Source organism: Perna viridis, chromosome 10, assembly GCF_037379345.1.
Source record: "Perna viridis isolate PV_CMFRI_1.1 ecotype Kerala chromosome 10, ASM3737934v1, whole genome shotgun sequence".
Taxonomy (NCBI): domain Eukaryota; kingdom Metazoa; phylum Mollusca; class Bivalvia; order Mytilida; family Mytilidae; genus Perna; species Perna viridis.
This window is the reverse complement of record NC_142454.1, coordinates 6,535,740-6,553,911: the sequence shown is the minus strand read 5'-3', so window position 1 is coordinate 6,553,911 and position 18,172 is coordinate 6,535,740. Positions and strand designations below refer to the sequence as shown.

The 18,172-nt window shown below is 33.4% G+C and overlaps 1 protein-coding gene across 6 annotated transcripts in view; it reads right to left on the bottom strand.

The window, feature by feature from the left end:
• LOC148604305 (phosphoribosylformylglycinamidine synthase-like) overlaps nucleotides 1-18,172 on the bottom strand; it is an 83,247-nt gene that overhangs the window by 33,818 nt on the left and 31,257 nt on the right. For all 6 annotated transcript variants that reach the window (XM_088547970.1, XM_088547976.1, XM_088547972.1 and 3 more), the window contains 5 exons: nucleotides 11,208-11,431; nucleotides 10,112-10,237; nucleotides 9,331-9,462; nucleotides 3,857-3,961; nucleotides 3,242-3,367 (listed from right to left, as the gene is read on the bottom strand). In XM_088547970.1, the coding sequence (XP_088404096.1) occupies nucleotides 3,242-3,367; nucleotides 3,857-3,961; nucleotides 9,331-9,462; nucleotides 10,112-10,237; nucleotides 11,208-11,431 (713 nt within the window). The remainder of the gene's footprint in view (nucleotides 1-3,241; nucleotides 3,368-3,856; nucleotides 3,962-9,330; nucleotides 9,463-10,111; nucleotides 10,238-11,207; nucleotides 11,432-18,172) is intronic.

Here is an 18,172-nt window from a genome sequence, read left to right as displayed (position 1 = left end):
AAATGTGATTAGTTACTTTATGGTTTTCAGTTGTTTCATATTAATTTCTAACCATGCTTTATAAGAAGGAAATATTGTACAATCTTTGTTTGAAACATGTTATTAAGTCATCTGAACATGATTTGAAGAAAATATCACTAAAAATTTAATACTTAAAGATGTATTTGATGATTAGATAAAATTTCTGTCAGTAACATTTCACTTCCAGTTTGTTTGTTTACATTACACAATGTCTTTTCTCGTACCATAATCTTTAATTTCATGGCCATTTCTTATGTATTAATGTATAAGCACCTCAATGTTCTGGAAATAATTCCTATGTAAAAATGTGCACATAATACACACCAAAATGCGGTAACTCATGTGCAGAAACTCTCTAACTCCAGGCATTCTTTGGAACTCATGATAATGTTTTGGTTATCCGCTCTTTCAAATTAGTTATCCTATAATTTATCATAAAATTAAGTTGAGTTATCAAGGGACTTTTCAACCTTTTGGGGAATGAGGCCAAGAATCAATGTAACTGGGAAATAATGATAAATAGAAATAATCCAAAAACATGATGCCAACAACTTTTATGAAGTATTTAGAAAGTAATTTCTAATTAAAATCCTTGATGAGGACCGTTACAGTTTCCAATGTATTGAAATCCATGAGTTGAATTAGTTGAGTAAAATGGAAAGAGGATTTTGTACATCTTACAAATATCCATTTTTAATCATGTAAAATCTTGAGACAATTGGAAATTTTACTGCTGAAATCTAGGAAATTTTGAGCATATTTCTCTTGGGAATGGAGCCAAAATTTGGATCCAGAATAAGGGTTAGAAAATCACTGTTGACAAATCGTCAAATCTATGGATTTCCAAATAAAAAAAAAAACGACATTGAGACCAATAGAAACCAAGAAAAACAAAAGGCTCCCAGGAGCCTGAATTGCTCACCTTCTCAAAGTTTGTCTTTCAAGGGCAATAAATTTAACAAGGAGTTGTCCAACAATTTTGACTCCAGAAGACTTTGGTAGGACTATCACAAGATCTTATCAACAATTGAAAGTTTCTTTTAATCTATCATAGTTTTCAAGATATTGACCGATAACTATTAAAAAAAATCGTTTTTCCCCTTTCAAGGACAATAACTCTTACAAGGAGTCTGAAGACTTCTGTAGTCCTAATAATATGGATCATTTCTGCTATAGAAAGAATTTGGATAAACCTAACGGTTTAAGAGATATATGTGAAAAACTACTGTCCAACCCGTATGTTCTATTTTTAGTAACGGCAGCCACGTTTTTCAACGAATCAAAAATCCCCACATTGCAGTATACCCCAAGGAACATTCATAACAAGTTTGATTTCAATTGGTCCTGTAGTGTCAGAGGAGAAGATTTTGGAAAGAAATAACATTAAAAATAGCAAAAATCATTGAAAAAGGGCAGTAACTCCAACATGGCTTAATGGATTAAAACCAAAATTTAACCAGAGATAGATCTCATCATGCTTAACACTTTAACCTTGTCAGAATTCAGCTAAACATAACATTTTAGGAAATATATGTGAAAAACTACTGTCTGATCCCTATGTTCTATTTTTAGTAAGGCAGCCATGTTTTTCTATGAATCAAAAATCCCCAAAATAGTTCTATGCAGTATACCCCAAGGAACATTCATAGCAAGTTTGGTTCTAATTAGTCAATTATATCTTACCCTCACATTTTTTCAATAAGAGATCTATAATAGACATTAATTAATGTGTTTAAATAAACAACTTACAATTGATCTTAGAGAACGAAAGGTTATATTGGACATATTTTTGTCCTATCCCAACCTAACTCGTATCAATTTAGTTGCTGGTGTAAATCATAATCTCACCCAGCATCAGAAAAAATGTCATATATGGGAATTTATGGATCTCCTGCTGTGTTGAAATCTAATTAATAACACTGGGATTGGAAAATATTACTTAAATACATCTTACTCAAGCTAAAAATTATCACCCTCTTGTAAAATGTACATGAAGTAAACAAGACTGAGCAGTTCTTTGTGAACTAGAGGCTCTAAACGCCTGAATCACTCATCAGACTTGATAGCGATATTGTAATTTTTGTAAAAGCAGTCTTTTACCAAGCGAAAAACTACTGTCCGACTCCTATGTTCTATTTTTAGTAACAGTAGCCATGTCTTTCGACGGATCAAAAACCCCACTTCAATTCTATGCAGAATACCCAAGGAACACATATACCGAGTTTTGTTTCAATTGGTCAAGTAGTGTCAGAGGAGAAGATTTTTGAAAGAAATAACGTTAAAAATAGCAAAAAACTTTGAAAAAGGGCAATAACTCCAACATGGCTTAATAGATTAAAATGAAAATTTGACAGCAGATAGATCTCATCATGATAAATACTTTTACCCTGTCAGGACTGGGCTTAACCTACCCATTTTGGAGATATATGCAAAAAATATTGTCTGACCCTTATGTTCTATTTTTAGTAACGCTGGCCATGTTTTTCAACAGATCAAAAATTCCCACATCAGTTCTATGCAGGATACTCCAAGGAACATTCACACCAAGTTTGGTTCCAATTGGTCAAGTAGTGTCAGAGGAGAAGAGTTTTGAAAATTGTTAATGATGACAACGCACGCCAAGTGATGGCAATAGCTCACCTGGCCTCTGGCTAGGTGAGCTAAAAAGGAATTAGTTACTTTTTGATACTTAGTTGTTTCATATTAATTTCTAACCATGCTTTATAAGAAGGAAGTATTGTACAACCTTTGTTTGAAACATGTAATTAAGTCATTTGAACATGATTTGGAGAAAATATCACTAAAAATTTAATACTTGAAGATGTATTTGATGATTAGATAAAATTTCTTTCAGCAACATTTCAATTCCAGTTTGTTTGTTTACATTACGCAATGTCTATTCACGTACCATAATCTTTAATTTCGTGGCCATTTCTTATGTATTGATGTATAATACCCACCTCATGTTCTGGAAATAATTCCTATGTAAAAATGTGTGCATAATACACACCAAAAGAAGGTAAGGAGATTCCAATATACCACCTACTCCTTGAGAGTATCTTTTATTAATTTTGCATGCAATTTCTATTATGACAAAGTTAATGTTTTCATGTCAAATTTTCCTGTGGAAGATAGAAAATTTACTCAAAATTTATAGCACTGATACAGTCTGTACTTACCTGTTAATAATATAACTGAATTAATTAGCTTAGGTCATTACCTTTATGTTAGTTATCTTTGCAAACATCAGGTTTGTCAGAGCCTCCCCAACAGACATCCTTGCCATACAGCCTGGATCAATCAATCCTTTGATTGGCTGTTCTCCTATAGCTGTTGCTGAGCCTACCTTCAATTTATTATTAATGAATATAAAAGTTTGTTTGTAACAATACAAAGAAAGTTTGAACTTAAACTGCAAATTTCAAGTCATTTGCTTCTTATGCTTTAATTTTAAAATCATACAACCAATCAAACTGATAAAAAAATACTGTTCGCAATTCCATTTATTTTTAAACAGGAAGTAAAAACAAACAGATTTAGACTAATTACACTATTACTGCTCAAGAAATTGGTCAGAACATCTTTTATTATCATATTTTAACATTGGTTGAAGTTTCTTCTATCCAGAGAAAAATTCAGTCTGAGAATCTCAAACTTACAATGAATAATAATTTTCTCAGAAACGATATAAAAGGACCAGAGTTAATTCCTGCACATGTCTTCCAAAGAGATGAATCGAAAAATGCAAAGATATCTTGGTTGACAAAATATTTTTGATCTTTTTTCACATCAATCCATTTCTTTCAGAGAAAAGAAAAAAAAACAGAAAACTAACTTTATTAAAATATGACAATGCTGTAACAGCTACATCTGCTAAAGGAGTGTGTAATGGCCCAACACATTGCTGCTGGGCAACAAGTCCTGTTACACATCTATCTACCTGTTAATAGAAAGACAGGTCAAGTTAGCGTGCAAGATATTCCCATATTGCACTAAGTGAAATACAGCTTCAAAATCATGATATCATCAACTACAAAAGAATTTTTTAAAAATAAATTCAATTTCAGAAGTAAAATGCTTTCTACTCGGATAAAAAAATTTGTCCATCCTCTCATAGATCAAATTTTGTAACATCTGTGACATCATCAATCTTTTTAAATGATTTACTCATTGAATTTTGATACTAAAATTAAATTTCATGTGTAAATTATAAGGAAAGACTGTTATATTTTATTGGTCTATTTGAAATAATCTCAATGCTCGTGGGTGAACACCTTAAAATGACCAGCTATGCAGATCATCTAGTATGCACCACATGATTGAGGTTATTTCTTCATAGACGGAAAAAAAATATAAGTCATTCCTTAATAAGTATGTTAAGATTTTCTTCACAATAAAAAAGATTAATGCATGAATATTGGGAAATGTTATCCCCCATAGAATACATGTATTACACTCACAAGGCAATATATACTCTATTCAGAACTACAATATTCCCCAAAATGTATATAATAACCCAATAATATTTCACGGTACTGTGAAAGTACTATTGTTTATGGGTAGACCAAACCACAAAATTTGGTTCTCAATGAAAAGATGAATCTGTTTGATGTGTATACTGAAAACCTAAAAGAATTAAAGTATCCACAAACTCATGTTTCTTCCCCCATCCATGAAAATTAGTATCCACTAACTCATGTTTCTTCCCCCCATCCATGAAAATAAGTATCCACAAACTTGTGTTTCTTCCCCCATCCATAAAAATAAGTATCCACAAACTCTAGTTTCTTCCCTCATCCATAAAAATTAGTATCCACAAACTCGTGTTTCTTCCCTCATCCGTGAAAATAAGTATCCACAAACTTGTGTTTCTTCCCTCATCCATGAAAATAAGTATCCACAAACTCGTGTTTCTTCCCTCATCCATATAAAATAAGTATCCACAAACTCGTGTTTCTTCCCCCATCCATGAAAATAAGTATCCACAAACTCGTGTTTCTTCTCTCATCCATTCACAGTATATTATATATATACTATACTTATACAGAGTATATTTTTAAGTTTACAAATATAATACACAAAAGGTAATATGAGGTCCTGGCTTCCTCACTTCATGAAAATTATAATTCTAATTGTAGTTAATTGAAGCTTCCCGTTCGGGCCTCAAACACATCAGATTTCACCCAGCCTCATTTTCAAAATCAAGCACCAGTTGTTTGTTTTCATTTCATGCAGCCAGGGTCAAATTTATGGAAAATTTTTAATAGTTTATCTTTGTTTGATACAATATTGTTGTATGACACCTAATTTTATAAACATTTCTTCGTGGTATACTGTTATTGATGGAGTTTTTTATTCACAGACTATTGATTCATTAAATTTTGAAGTGTACGATTGAACTTGCATTACGCAATATGGCTAGTCGGTCTTGAAGAGTGACTACTTCTTTAGATTCTAATAATCCAGCTAACTGGACTACTCTTCAGTTAAAAGAAGCCTTAAAGAACATTGGGATTAATGTGACAATTAATTTAAGTCACAACAATTTAAACAAATTGTCTCTGGACAACTAAAAAAGGGAAAATAATTCCAAGGAAAACGCCTAAACTATCGATAATTCTAGGCAAGCTGAAGTTACGCAAAATGCCAAAAATAGAGGAAGTTCTGAGCAAAGTGACCTTTTGCAAGCAAATGCACGTTTATCGTCACAGGATGCGAACCTAGGGCAAAGTTTGCTAAATGACACTGACGTAGGTTCGCGTAGGAACACGCAAATATCAGGTGTGATTGAGTCTGGCGTAGGAATCGGACTTTCTCAAGTTGTAAACTCAGATACCAGTGTGCATTCATTTTGTGCAGGAAGTCAGGACCGGCTTGGAAATGTTATAATGGACACTCTCAACCTGTGCTGTCAGACAATGCAACAATTTCAACAGTTGGACGCAGAGTCAAGATTTAATCTCAATACAGCAATGAACAGTCCTCCTCATCTACCTCTGAACTACAGTCAGGACATAGCTGCCCAGCCTCAGTTCCGTGAATTTCAACATTTGCCAGTGCAGGGACCGTCTTTAATGCAAAGTACTGTTCCCATTTATTCTGCTAAAAAGTTTTTTTGGTGTGCCTTTGACATCTATTAACGACACTGACTCTGAATTAAGAAACCAAATCATTTCAGGTAAAGACATTGTTTTAAACATGTTACTTCTATCAAATTATGAAACTCCATTCAGCAAAAAATCTCAAGACAATGATGAAAGACTTATTTCAACTTTATCTCTTGATGAATTTATCATTGCCTTTGGGAGATATAGAAGAAATATGTGTGCTGCTTATCAAGCCAGATCGTTATTTAGAAATTGATTTATATTTGGCCCATATAGTGGAAATTGCAAGAATTTGGCCTAGCAAATTTTATGAATAACATAGGGTATTTTCTGCTAAATGTGCAGCTATGTTGTTACAGCACAACATTAAAATCGATTGGTCTAAGGGTGATTCTGATTTGCATCAGCGGATTTGTGATGGATCTAGAGTAAATTCTCGTGCAACGTGTCATTCTACTTTGCACTCAACATCCATGTGCATCAAAAAATCCTCTAGTGGTTTCGGCTACAGGCAGGCTGATTCTCTGGGCAGGGATATTCAATTCATGGAAGGAACACAAATTTGCAATAATTTTAATCGGGCACGTGGTTGTAGTAAACCCTATAGCAAGTATCTTCATATTTGTAAACAATGCAAATCAAAATCACAAGGAAAGTTCAACTTTAGCAATCGTGAGGTTGACACTCAAGTTCAGAGGTCATCTAACACTTCCAAACAAATTCAAAGTCAAAGAGTTCCCCTGCCTGCTACAAAAAAGTGACTAGACACCTATCAACTGTATGAAGTTAAGAGAAGAATTAGAAAATCACCTAAACCAACAATTTGTTTCTGATTTAGGTTACAGACCATCAATTCAACCAATGAGCATTTGGAACGTACACAAAAATTATCCTTGTTCCTCATAGTGCTGTGAAAAAAGTTCTCATCTTATTTTTAAAAATTTAAACAGTTTCTGAAAGGAAAAACATTTCTGTACATTTTATAAGTGCATTTTGCTTCTTGTGATGTGAAGCCTAATCTCCATAATGATTTCTAAATATACCCCTATCTTGTGAAAACACTGGGATTTCCCATGCTATTTATAGACCCTTCATCTCCGGTAACCCCACATGCCATTCTGAGGATTGTGAGCTGACATATGTAGAATCATGCTGATATATAGTCCTCTGCAGATTAAAGTTAAGGTAAAGTCCAGAGAAGCCATTGAATATTGTGAAATTAGCATAGAAGCCTATGGGAAGTGGAATTAGTGGTTTCTAGCCTTAATGTCATAGTTTAGAGTTTGGTTTTGATAAGCTCATTTCCTTAGTAGAAAATTATGAATGCAAAAATGCTTTGTCAGCTAGGCGAGATCCAGACACAGTGAAATCATTGATAAATAATGAAATACAAAAGGGTTACGTTTATAGGCCTTTTCAAAAACCTCCTTCCACTCCTTATAGGGTCAGGCCCATTGGTGTGGCTACTCATAAATATTCAGGTAAGAAGAGACTGATTCTGGATTTTTCCTCACCACACAATAAATCAAAAATAAGTAGCATTAATGATTTGAGGACAATATTTCTTCTGTACAAATAATTAGAAAAGGCTATTCCAAGAAGCCTTTTACTATGAAACTTATGCGATGCTTAACTATGTCCACTGCTAGAAATAATTTTGATATATTCAGTGAACATGTGCCTGGTGTTAAAAATGAAATTGCAGATGCTTTGTCTCGATTTCAGATTGTGAAATTTCGCAAGCTGGCCTCAGGAGCAGAGAACAATCAAACTTCTATACCACCACTATCAGACAGTCTCTGGACAGTGCATTGAACACTTTATGGGACTGTTCGATCTCTGAGAAATCCATTTACAAAACAGGCATTGATTCGTATATTAAGTTTCTGTTATTAAGTGGACAAACTTGGGAATTGAATAGCATTCCTCCTGTTTCAGAAAGCTTACTAATCAAGTTTATGGCATACTGCGACGAATTTAAACAGTTGAAACATTCAACTATACAACTTTATCTCTCAGGCGTTCAATTATACTATTTGAAACAAACTGGTGTTAATCCTTTAAAGAAATATGGAGAAAAACTTGAAGGTTTAAAGTCTATCTCTAATGGGCTTAAAAGAAAACGTACATGTACCAAGTTTAAGATTACCTATTACTATGACAATTTTAACACAAATGTGTCTTTAGCTTCAAATAGGTGTATTTGGTCATTTTAATAGCACTATGTTAACAGCTGCATGTGTAGCAGCCTTTTTTGGGTATGTACAATGTGGTGAATTTACTGTTTTAACTCAGTTTGACTCAGAGGTCAATTTGTGCCAAGATGACATACAAATAACAGAAAAATGTATTTTTATTCGACTTAAACAGTCTAAAACTGATCCTTTCAGACAAGGTATAACAATCCCTATGTTTAGTACAGGGCACACCTTTTGTACGTATGATCCTTTCCTGGTTTTGGGATAGAGACAACTGAAGCCGTTTTCCAGATGGACGGAATGTTACCAGAAGTCCATATCTCGTTCCTTAATGAAAGAAGTGTATGTTTAGATGGATCAGGAAGATGTTTCAAAAGTTGATAGTGAATATTATCTAGCCCACTAGCTGTATCGTGGGCTTTAGCCAGTGACGATTTTAGTTCCTCTATAGAAAATTGAGAGTTGTAGGATTCAGCATTATTTGACGAAGTTTAATTTTGTCTTTTCAGCAGATGATTTAATTTTTTGAAAATCCGGTTTGTAGTTAGTTGAGGATGAATGTTTAGCGAAAGCTTTGGCTAGCTTATTGGCGATATCTTTTTCAGTGGTTAGAGTGGTTTTTTGTGGGAAGGACAATCACAAAATCTAGTTCCCAACAAAAAAAGAGATTTCTATTGAAGTGTATACTGAAAACCTCAAAACCATGAATTCAAGAATCCACCAATGTGTTTCTTCCCTAATCCACAAAAATTGGTATCCGAGTATTAAAGTACTTTAACAGTAATAGACAGGAAGAAAACCTATACAGAAATAGGATAATCAGTACGTTATCATGAATAACCAAAATATTATCACTCATGCCAAGAACATTTGAGAATTTAACTCGTGTGCAGAACAAGTTCCCCACACTCATTAAATCTAGGCTTTCTTTGGAACTTGTGAGAATGTGTACGATTGCATCAATCTCCCATAGTCATCTACACTGAAAGAAGATTCACTCTTACCTTATTAGTTAAATATCTTTTGCTGGCCACAGAGGGCAAGCGCAGAACTCTATCTAAAGCATCTTTCAATGTCAAACTATCTGGCATGATCAAAGGTTTTAATGACAATGGATGTCTGGCCATCTTGAATTCCTGTAATTCGAAACATTTAGGGTTAATTGACCAACATAAATTGTTTTTGAGGTACAACGCAATATGTGAAAAAAAAAAACCCTCATTTTAGTAACAAAATTCTGTAACTCGAGAAGTTCAAATCTAATTTCCATTAAATAGTACAGAGACTTTGACCATCATAAGAAACAACTAAGTTAAGTTTTAAGAAATTTGGATAAGCTGTTCTAACAGGAGTATGGGTGTTGGAAATTAGTATATCATAATATGTCAGTAAAAATTGAATGGTGTATAAAAAATGGGGATGCAGGACCCAAAAATATTCTGAAAATTTTGCTTTATTTTTTTTTTTAAACCAAAATGGAAAATATATTGAATGTGTGAATTTTTCAAGACAATAATATAAACTGAAATACAAATGTATAGTTTAAACTTTGTTTTCGCCTCTCCCCTATTCCAACAATCCAAGGGGTATAACCCAAACAAAATTCATTGAACCATATATTCCTGGTAATATGCACAACTACATGTCCTAAGTACCTACAAAGTTTCTAAATTTGGTTCAGTGCTAGAAAAGTTGTGCTTACAACAAAAGTGTGATGAATGGACAGACAGACAGAACAAGTACAGTATGTTTCCCCAACAAAATGGGGGAAAACAGTTTTATTACCTTTCTAGGCATAGAGCCTAATACATGTTCTAATTGTAGATCAACAGGATACTGGAAACTTTTCTTTGATCTCTTCTTTGCAGGGCTTCCATCACCTTCTACTATGTTAAAATTTTCTAGTTTGATCTAAATAAATAAATTGTATGAGCAAGTATCAAATAACCTTAATGGAGGAAACTAAATTTAAGTTATGTGTTGAAAGTGTAAAATTTAGCACAGGTAAGTTATTTCTGTAGTATAGACTGGCAGCTTTATACAATACTAAATGATTTCTGGTGCTCCATCAAAAGGACGTAAATAACCTAAATAAAACTGTCAACTAATTAGTTGTTTCATATATATATGCTTTAAAATTAAAAATTACCACAGTAAAAACCTTCAACAGGAAAATTAAAAGTGAAAAGAAAATTACAATGCCATTTTGGGAACAACTGCTAGTTTAAAGCTACATAAAAAAAAAACGCAAAAAAAAGATGGTGAAAAAAATATCCCAGTTAATACTATCATTCATACACTTCTAGAACGCACACATACTCCCAGGGAATGAAAGGCAAACAGAAAACAAACAATGGAGGGCAATAACTATAAAAAACGACTTTTTTCTTGAATTCTTGTCCTCCTTTTTTATTAAATTGTGTGATCCTACAAAATAAAAGACAAACTAGATATCATTGAGATGGGAGCCATCTCTGTGGGGCCTTGCTGTCAATAACATGTGCTAAATAAGCTGATACGAGGCATTAAATGATATGAAGTTATTATGACACACCCTCTGATGTTGGTTAATATACATGTCAAGTATAAACTTTGAAATCATAACGGCTCTCAAGATATAGAACGGACACGATCTTTACAACAGGACATGGGGTTGTCAACTGAAAACCAAAAGTTTTGACCTTGACTTTTGACTTAGGAAGTTATACATACATTATGACACACCCTCCGGTGTTGGTTAATATACATATTAAGTATAACGTAAGAAATCACAACGGTTCTCTAGATATAGAGCGGACACAAATTTGTCACGCACAGACAGACTGATCACTATAGGGCGACCCGCCTAAGGTGGGACCCTGACAAATTGCTGCGAATTTACCTTTCCATCTCCAGAAATCTTGCCCACAAATGATACAGGACATCTTTCTCTCTCTCCAATCTTTGCCAGGATTTCCTTATCCTCTCGTCTGACCAGTATGGCATTACTCTCCTGGTATTCAGCTCCCCATAACTCCAACAAATTTATAGTAGGATCTCCTAACTGGAACTGAGACGATTTTATAATAGCTCCAGCTGGTTCTGCAATCTCTTTCAGAACATTGCCTAAAAATATAAAATTAGATAAAAATGTAAATAACATTAATCATTACACTAGAGCTTCATCTTGAATGAAATACTGGCATTACATTCAAGTAGAAAAAATTGGCCCAAAAATGTAACATTATACAATTAAAAGCTTTTGATGAGGCCCATATAATGATTTATTATATAGATAGCAGCGATTTATCGAATGCTCCAAGTGTAATAAATTTCGACAATTCACAGAGAAATCAATTAGGCAATTCCAATTTCGGACTTTCTCCCGCCAAAACATCACAACTTTGATATCAATCTGCAAATCACAGAATTGAAAATTCATATTGAAAATATTGATAAAATATGAAGAAAATCTATATAATAAATAGGATAGTCAATTGGTTGTCGTGAATAACCAAAATATGATCACTCATGCCAAGAACACTCGAGGATTGAACTCATGCACGGTCGCTCGTTTAATCTAGAAGTTCTTCGGCACTCCTGATAATATTTTAGTTATTCACTCTTTCTAAATAATAAACCTATTACATGTATTATCAACAACAGATCTCTACTAATTACAGGCAGAGATGATTATAAATCTAAAGGTTTTATACATCTAGCTATTAAATCCAAAGTTATAAATAGTTTTATTATATGACTGCTTGTTAAGAAAAATCAATCCACACTTTCTAAATGAAACTAACCTGCTCAAAGGTGAAATTCAATAAAAGGATCCAAACGAACCCATTTGTGACATTCCTCATTTACTACAAATCTTATTATTTGTTTGCTTCCTGTATATGCTTTTTGGGTTTTTTTGTTGTTCAGAATTCCAGTACTGTCAAATAAAACAAGAGGCTCCCCGGAGCCTGAATCGCTCACCTTGCATTTTGCCTTTCAAAGGCAATAAATTAAACAAGAAGTTGTCCAAAAATTTTGACTAAAGAAGTCTTTGGTAGGACTATCACAAGATCTTATCAACAATTGAAAGTTTCTTTTAATCTATCATAGTTTTCAAGATATTGACTGAAAACTATTAAAAAAAATCGTTTTTCCCCTTTCAAGGGCAATATCTCTTACAAGGAGTCTGAAGACTTTTGTAGTCCTAATAATATGGATCATTTCTGCTATAGAAAGAATTTGGATAAACCTAACGGTTTAGGAGATATATGTGAAAAACTACTGTCCAACCCGTATGTTCTATTTTTAGTAACGGCAGCCATGTTTTTCAACGAATCAAAAATCCTCACATCAGTTCTATGCAGTATACCCCAAGGAACATTCATACCAAGTTTGGTTTCAATTGGTCCTGTAGTGTCAGAGGAGAAGATTTTGGAAAGAAATAACATTAAAAATAGCAAAAATCGTTGAAAAAGGGCAATAACTCCAACATGGCTTAACAGATTAAAACCAGAATTTAACCAAGGATAGATACCATGTTGAACACTTTTACCTTGTCAGAATTCAGCTAAAACTAAAGGTTCAGGAAATATATGTGAAAAACTACTGTCTGACCCCTATGTTCCATTTTTAGTAATGGCGGCCATGCTTTTTTATGAATCAAAAATCCCCAAAATAGTTCTTTGGAGGATACCCCAAGAAACATTCATACCAAGTTTTGTTCTAATTAGTCAAGTGGTTTCAGAGGAGAAGAGTTTTGTATAATTGTTAACGACGACAATGATGGACACCAAGTGACGGCAATAGCTCACATGGCCTTTGGTCAGGTGAGCTAAAAATCATGAAGAGATTTGTCAAAAAATGTAACATTACATCTTCATGTTCAGATTTTCTACAGAAGTATTTCTTATAGATTTCTTGAGCAATGTTTCCCAATTCCCTTTATATTAGATTGGCTATAGGAATATTTCTATTATATCTGCCCCTCACATTTTTTCAATAAGAGATTTATAATACCATGACATTAATTAATGTGTTTAAATAAACAACTTACAATTGATCTTAGAGAATGAAAGGTTATATTTGACATATTTTTGTCCTATCCCAACCTAACTCGTATCAATTTAGTTGCTGGTGTAAATCATAATCTCACCCAGCATCAGAAAAAATGTCATATATGGGAATTTATGGATCTCCTGTTGTGTTGAAATCTAATTAACAACACTGGGATTGGAAAATATTACTTAAATACATCTTAATCAAGCCAAAAATTATCACCTTCTTGTAAAATGTACATGAAGTAAACAAGACTGAGCAGTTCTTTGTGAACTTGAGGCTCTAAACGCCTGAATCACTCATCAGACTTGATAGTGATATTCTAATTTTTGTTTTTTCTTGGATAAAAATTCTTACACTCATACTTAAGGAACAATCATGCAAACTTTCATTGAATTATGTTCAGTAGTTTCAGAGTAGAAAATTTTTGAAAAAAATATCATTATTGAACATCGCAAAAAAAAACATCTAAAAAAGGCAATAACTCCAACACATCTTACATTAAAAATAGTGAACTAGAGGCTATAAAGAGCCGGAATTGCTCACCTGGTTTGATAAGCCACATTCAATTTTTTGTAAAAGTAGCCATGTATTTTCTTGGATAAAAATTCCTAACACTAATACTTATGGAACAGTCTATTTTCATTAAATTCTGTCCAGTATTTTCTAAGGAGAACATTTTTTAAAGTAATAACATTAAAATTTGCAAAAAAAACATCAAAAAAGGCAATAACTCCAACATGGCTGAACAGAAAAACACAAAATATTAATCACAGATAAATCTCATCATGCTGAACATTTTTACACTGCATTGTCAGAATTGGCTTAATAAAATGGTTTTTGAGATACATGTGAAGAACTTCTGTCTGACCTCTGTTATATTTTTAGTAACGGTAGCCATGTTTTCAATAGATCCAAAATTCCCACATCAGTTCTATGCAGGATACCCCAAGGAACACTGATACTAAGTTTGGTTCAAATTGATCAAGTAGTGTCAGAAGAGAAGATTTTTTAAAAATTGTTGTTTTGGCCAGATGAGCTAAAAACTGTGAATGAAGCTCACTTGGTAATACTCACCTGCTTCCCTATCCAAAAACCATATAGAATACTCTGTAAGTGATTTAAACATTTTTAAAGAATCCCCCGAAGTCAATAAATGACAAAGTCCATATTTTGTGGCAGGAAACACCCCCCTCCCCCCCAAAAAAAAACCAAAAAAAAAAACACCCACATGGAAAAGAAATGTAGGAGATGCACAAAAAAATAATCTTATCAAGAATATGTAAAAGTTTCATCAAATTCCATTCAGCAGTTTCAGAGGAGTTGTGCATTAGAACACCATGGTCACTATATACCTCCTCAGTCCTTTCCTTCAAAATTTTCAACAACTAGCTTGGACAATAGAGGACTGTATATGATTCAACTAGCCTGAAACAAGAAATGTACATATCACTTCACTAGGCCTCGGCTTCAGGCTAGTGCCGAAGGCAAGCACTGCCTCCTGCTTTTCAAGTGGAGGGTATCATAAAATCGAAATGCACAAGGATGCATAAGCCAAGTAATATCCGCATTTTAGAAAAAGAAATATTTTTAATGTGACTTGGTGACTTTTTTTTAATCAGAGGTGAACCTTTTGAGACCTCATCTCTTCCTTCAATACAGGTAGAGCCTTTACCTGAAAATCAAAAAGTCCTGGCTATGACTATTTTTGGTAACATACATTCCTGTAAATGAAAAAAATAGTTTTTTGTGACTGTTAACCCTGTCGTGCTGAGCATCTTTGAATGAAAGTCAAGATTTCAATATTTTGCAAATTATATGCAAATTAGTTGCACAATGGTACTGATGCTGATTGTTATATATAAATCAAAGATGGGTTATCATGGGGTGGGGTGGATGGGTGGGTGGCTACATATGGGTTTCAACAGTAGCAAATCAGGAACAATCATATCCATTTTTATTAAATTATAATCATCCTACAGCCTGTACACTGTGAAGGCTACTGAAGCAAAATAAAGTGTGTTTCAGTCACAAGTAGGGGGTCAGGAGTCCCCTGAAGGATCACTCATGTGAAAAAATGAGGATTTTTTTCCAATTTTTGGCTTATGTTTCACCTAAAACCGAAATTTGGTGTTTGGTGTGTACAGAGCGCATTTGTGTATAATGCACAGAGTGGTTTTTCCATTAAAAGTTGATGTAAAAAACTTTTTTACCGATGTATGTATGTATTGTACATGGTGAAAACAGCTAACTTGTTAGAACCAGAAACATTTCTGGCTTTAATGTATTTGTAAATAGAAGGGACCATTTTCTCTGTTTTGTGTATTTATTTCAATAAAGAATACTGTTTTTGTTACTTTTTGTATTTATCTGTTTTGTCCGTGTGTATGTGTATTCATTACTATTCGGGTAAGAAATGGGTAATGTAGACAATAGCTGAAATTGTCAGCTTGGACATATGTTTTGATTACCTTTGAAAGGTTTTTGTTGAGAGCAATAAATTCTGAAGATTGCTAATTTTAGAAGAAGGACTGTTTTTACTACAATCAATTAAGGGGTCTGAGCGAACAATGCAGATGGTTATATAGGGCATGCGTGTTGAAAACTCAGCCAAGCGTGATAATGAGATGCAGAATTTTCTCTGATGTGTATCGGGGATACATAAAGGGTTTATGTTTAAAAATTAATATTTTTATGTTGGATAAGGATTTTGATATTAGTTCACTGAAAAAAGGAAGCCAATATTTTCAAAAAGTAGAATATCCAATAACTATGAAGTAGAATTCAATACGATGCATAAATAACAATGTTTTTTTTGTCCAATGGAAATATTTAAGGGCTCTATGACCAACGTGCCCAAGATTTTGTTATTCAGTAATTTAATTGCTTAAACTTGTGTGTATTTTAATTACTTCTTTCAAATCATTAGCAAGTTGTATACATCGTAAAGACATAAATATATACACATTGCAAAACAATTTAAGACCTCCTTTGATAATACCGGTAACTAATTGTCTTGTGTCCTCGTCAAGATTAATTAATTCCCTCAATAAACATGTCAACTGTTTGTTAGATATAAAATTAACAGGTGAAACCATAATCAGTGACATCTAAATACCCTTTGCAACACCTCAATAACTAATGACAACATTAGTTATTCGATACACAAAAACGAAAGTATAGCAGTGGTAAACATAATCTGCCGTGTTCTTTTGGGAGGAAATAAATTAAAACCAAATTCTGTTCAAGAACATTTTATTGACAACCTATGCTTACAAAGGTATCAAGTGAACAGAAAAACTCATGAAAAATCCATAACTATGCTTTGGCAGCTCACAAGTGGTCTCTGATTCGATATTGACTTCCTCGAGGTCGTTAATTTTTTACCAATCTTAGGTCTGTAAAAATGTGTTGAATTGATGTATGGGTGTATTATGCGCACCCCCATGTTCTGAAATTAGTTTCCTGGTAAAAAAGTGTGCACAATACACACCAAAATACGGTAGACAATACAAAGGGATTTCATACTAATGGTGGTGACAGAAATCATTCTTATTTAGTTTCAGGCGAAATAACAGTGCTACAGATTAATTCTGCTCAGGTGAAGGTCCGAGAAAGGTACCCTACCCCTAAAAAAATATTTTTTCAACAGTGGAAACTCGTGACCTCTTTTTTTAGTTTTCAAGTCATTATTTTTTAACAAACTATATCAGATAGTCTCCTTTTAAAGCACAGTCATGCTAATCGCAGATGGACACAAACTGCACTTTCCTAAACTAAGATTAATACTGCCAGAACCAATACAGCGGAACCAGGTCCAATCCCAAACAGGTCTGGGTGTAGCACGACAAGGGTTAACTTGGCCAAGAATGAAATTACTCCTAAATCAATAGGTTTCTCATTTATGTAACAATATCCTTAAGTTCCATTTGAATCAGATGCAAACATTTTAGTTACAAATCACCAAGAAACTTAATTTTTTCAGAAAAGATGAAATTTTTTGACAACTGTGACCTTGACTGCAAATGAAATTCCCATCATAACAATAATGTTTTTATTTATCTGGTATGTAGCAACACCTAGGAGTTCAATTTCAATCAAATTTTAAAGTAATCTTCTGGAATCCTAATCTTTATGAAAAAATACGATTTTTTTTTTGTATACTTGATCTTGACCAAAACTTTTCCTAAATCATATCTGGCATATAACAATATCCTAATGTTTGGTTAGGTCAGAGGTTAACTTTTAGAATTATTCAAGAAACCTCTTTTTTTTCAGAAAAAAAAAAAAATTTATGACTGCAACCTTCATGTTGAAGGAAATTTCCTCAAAACCAAAAGGGTTTGCACTGTGTAACAAAATCAAAGAGGTTTGAATCAGATATAAACACTTTAGTCCAAAAACTTAAGTTTTACAGAAAAAGTTCAAGTTTTTTGGCCTCCATATAATGAAATTTCCCCAAATTAAAAGGGCAAACTTACCTAGTATGTAACAATATCGCAAAGTTTTGTTTGAATCAGATGTAAACTTTTTGAGTTATTGTCCAGGAACCTCAATTTTATGAAAAAAGTTTGGCTACTGTGACCTTGACCTTGAACAAAATTTTCCCAAAATCAATAGAAACCCCACTTACCTGGAATGTAACAATAGCCCCAAGATTTGTTTGAACTGGATACAAGTTTTTCAAGTCATCGTCCAGAAACCAATATTGACACATGTCCGTTGCTGCCAGCCCACCATTAGCTAAACAATATCCAAGTTCAACTTCATTGCAACTTGGCTAAAAATCAGTCAGGACAGGTGTGTTGT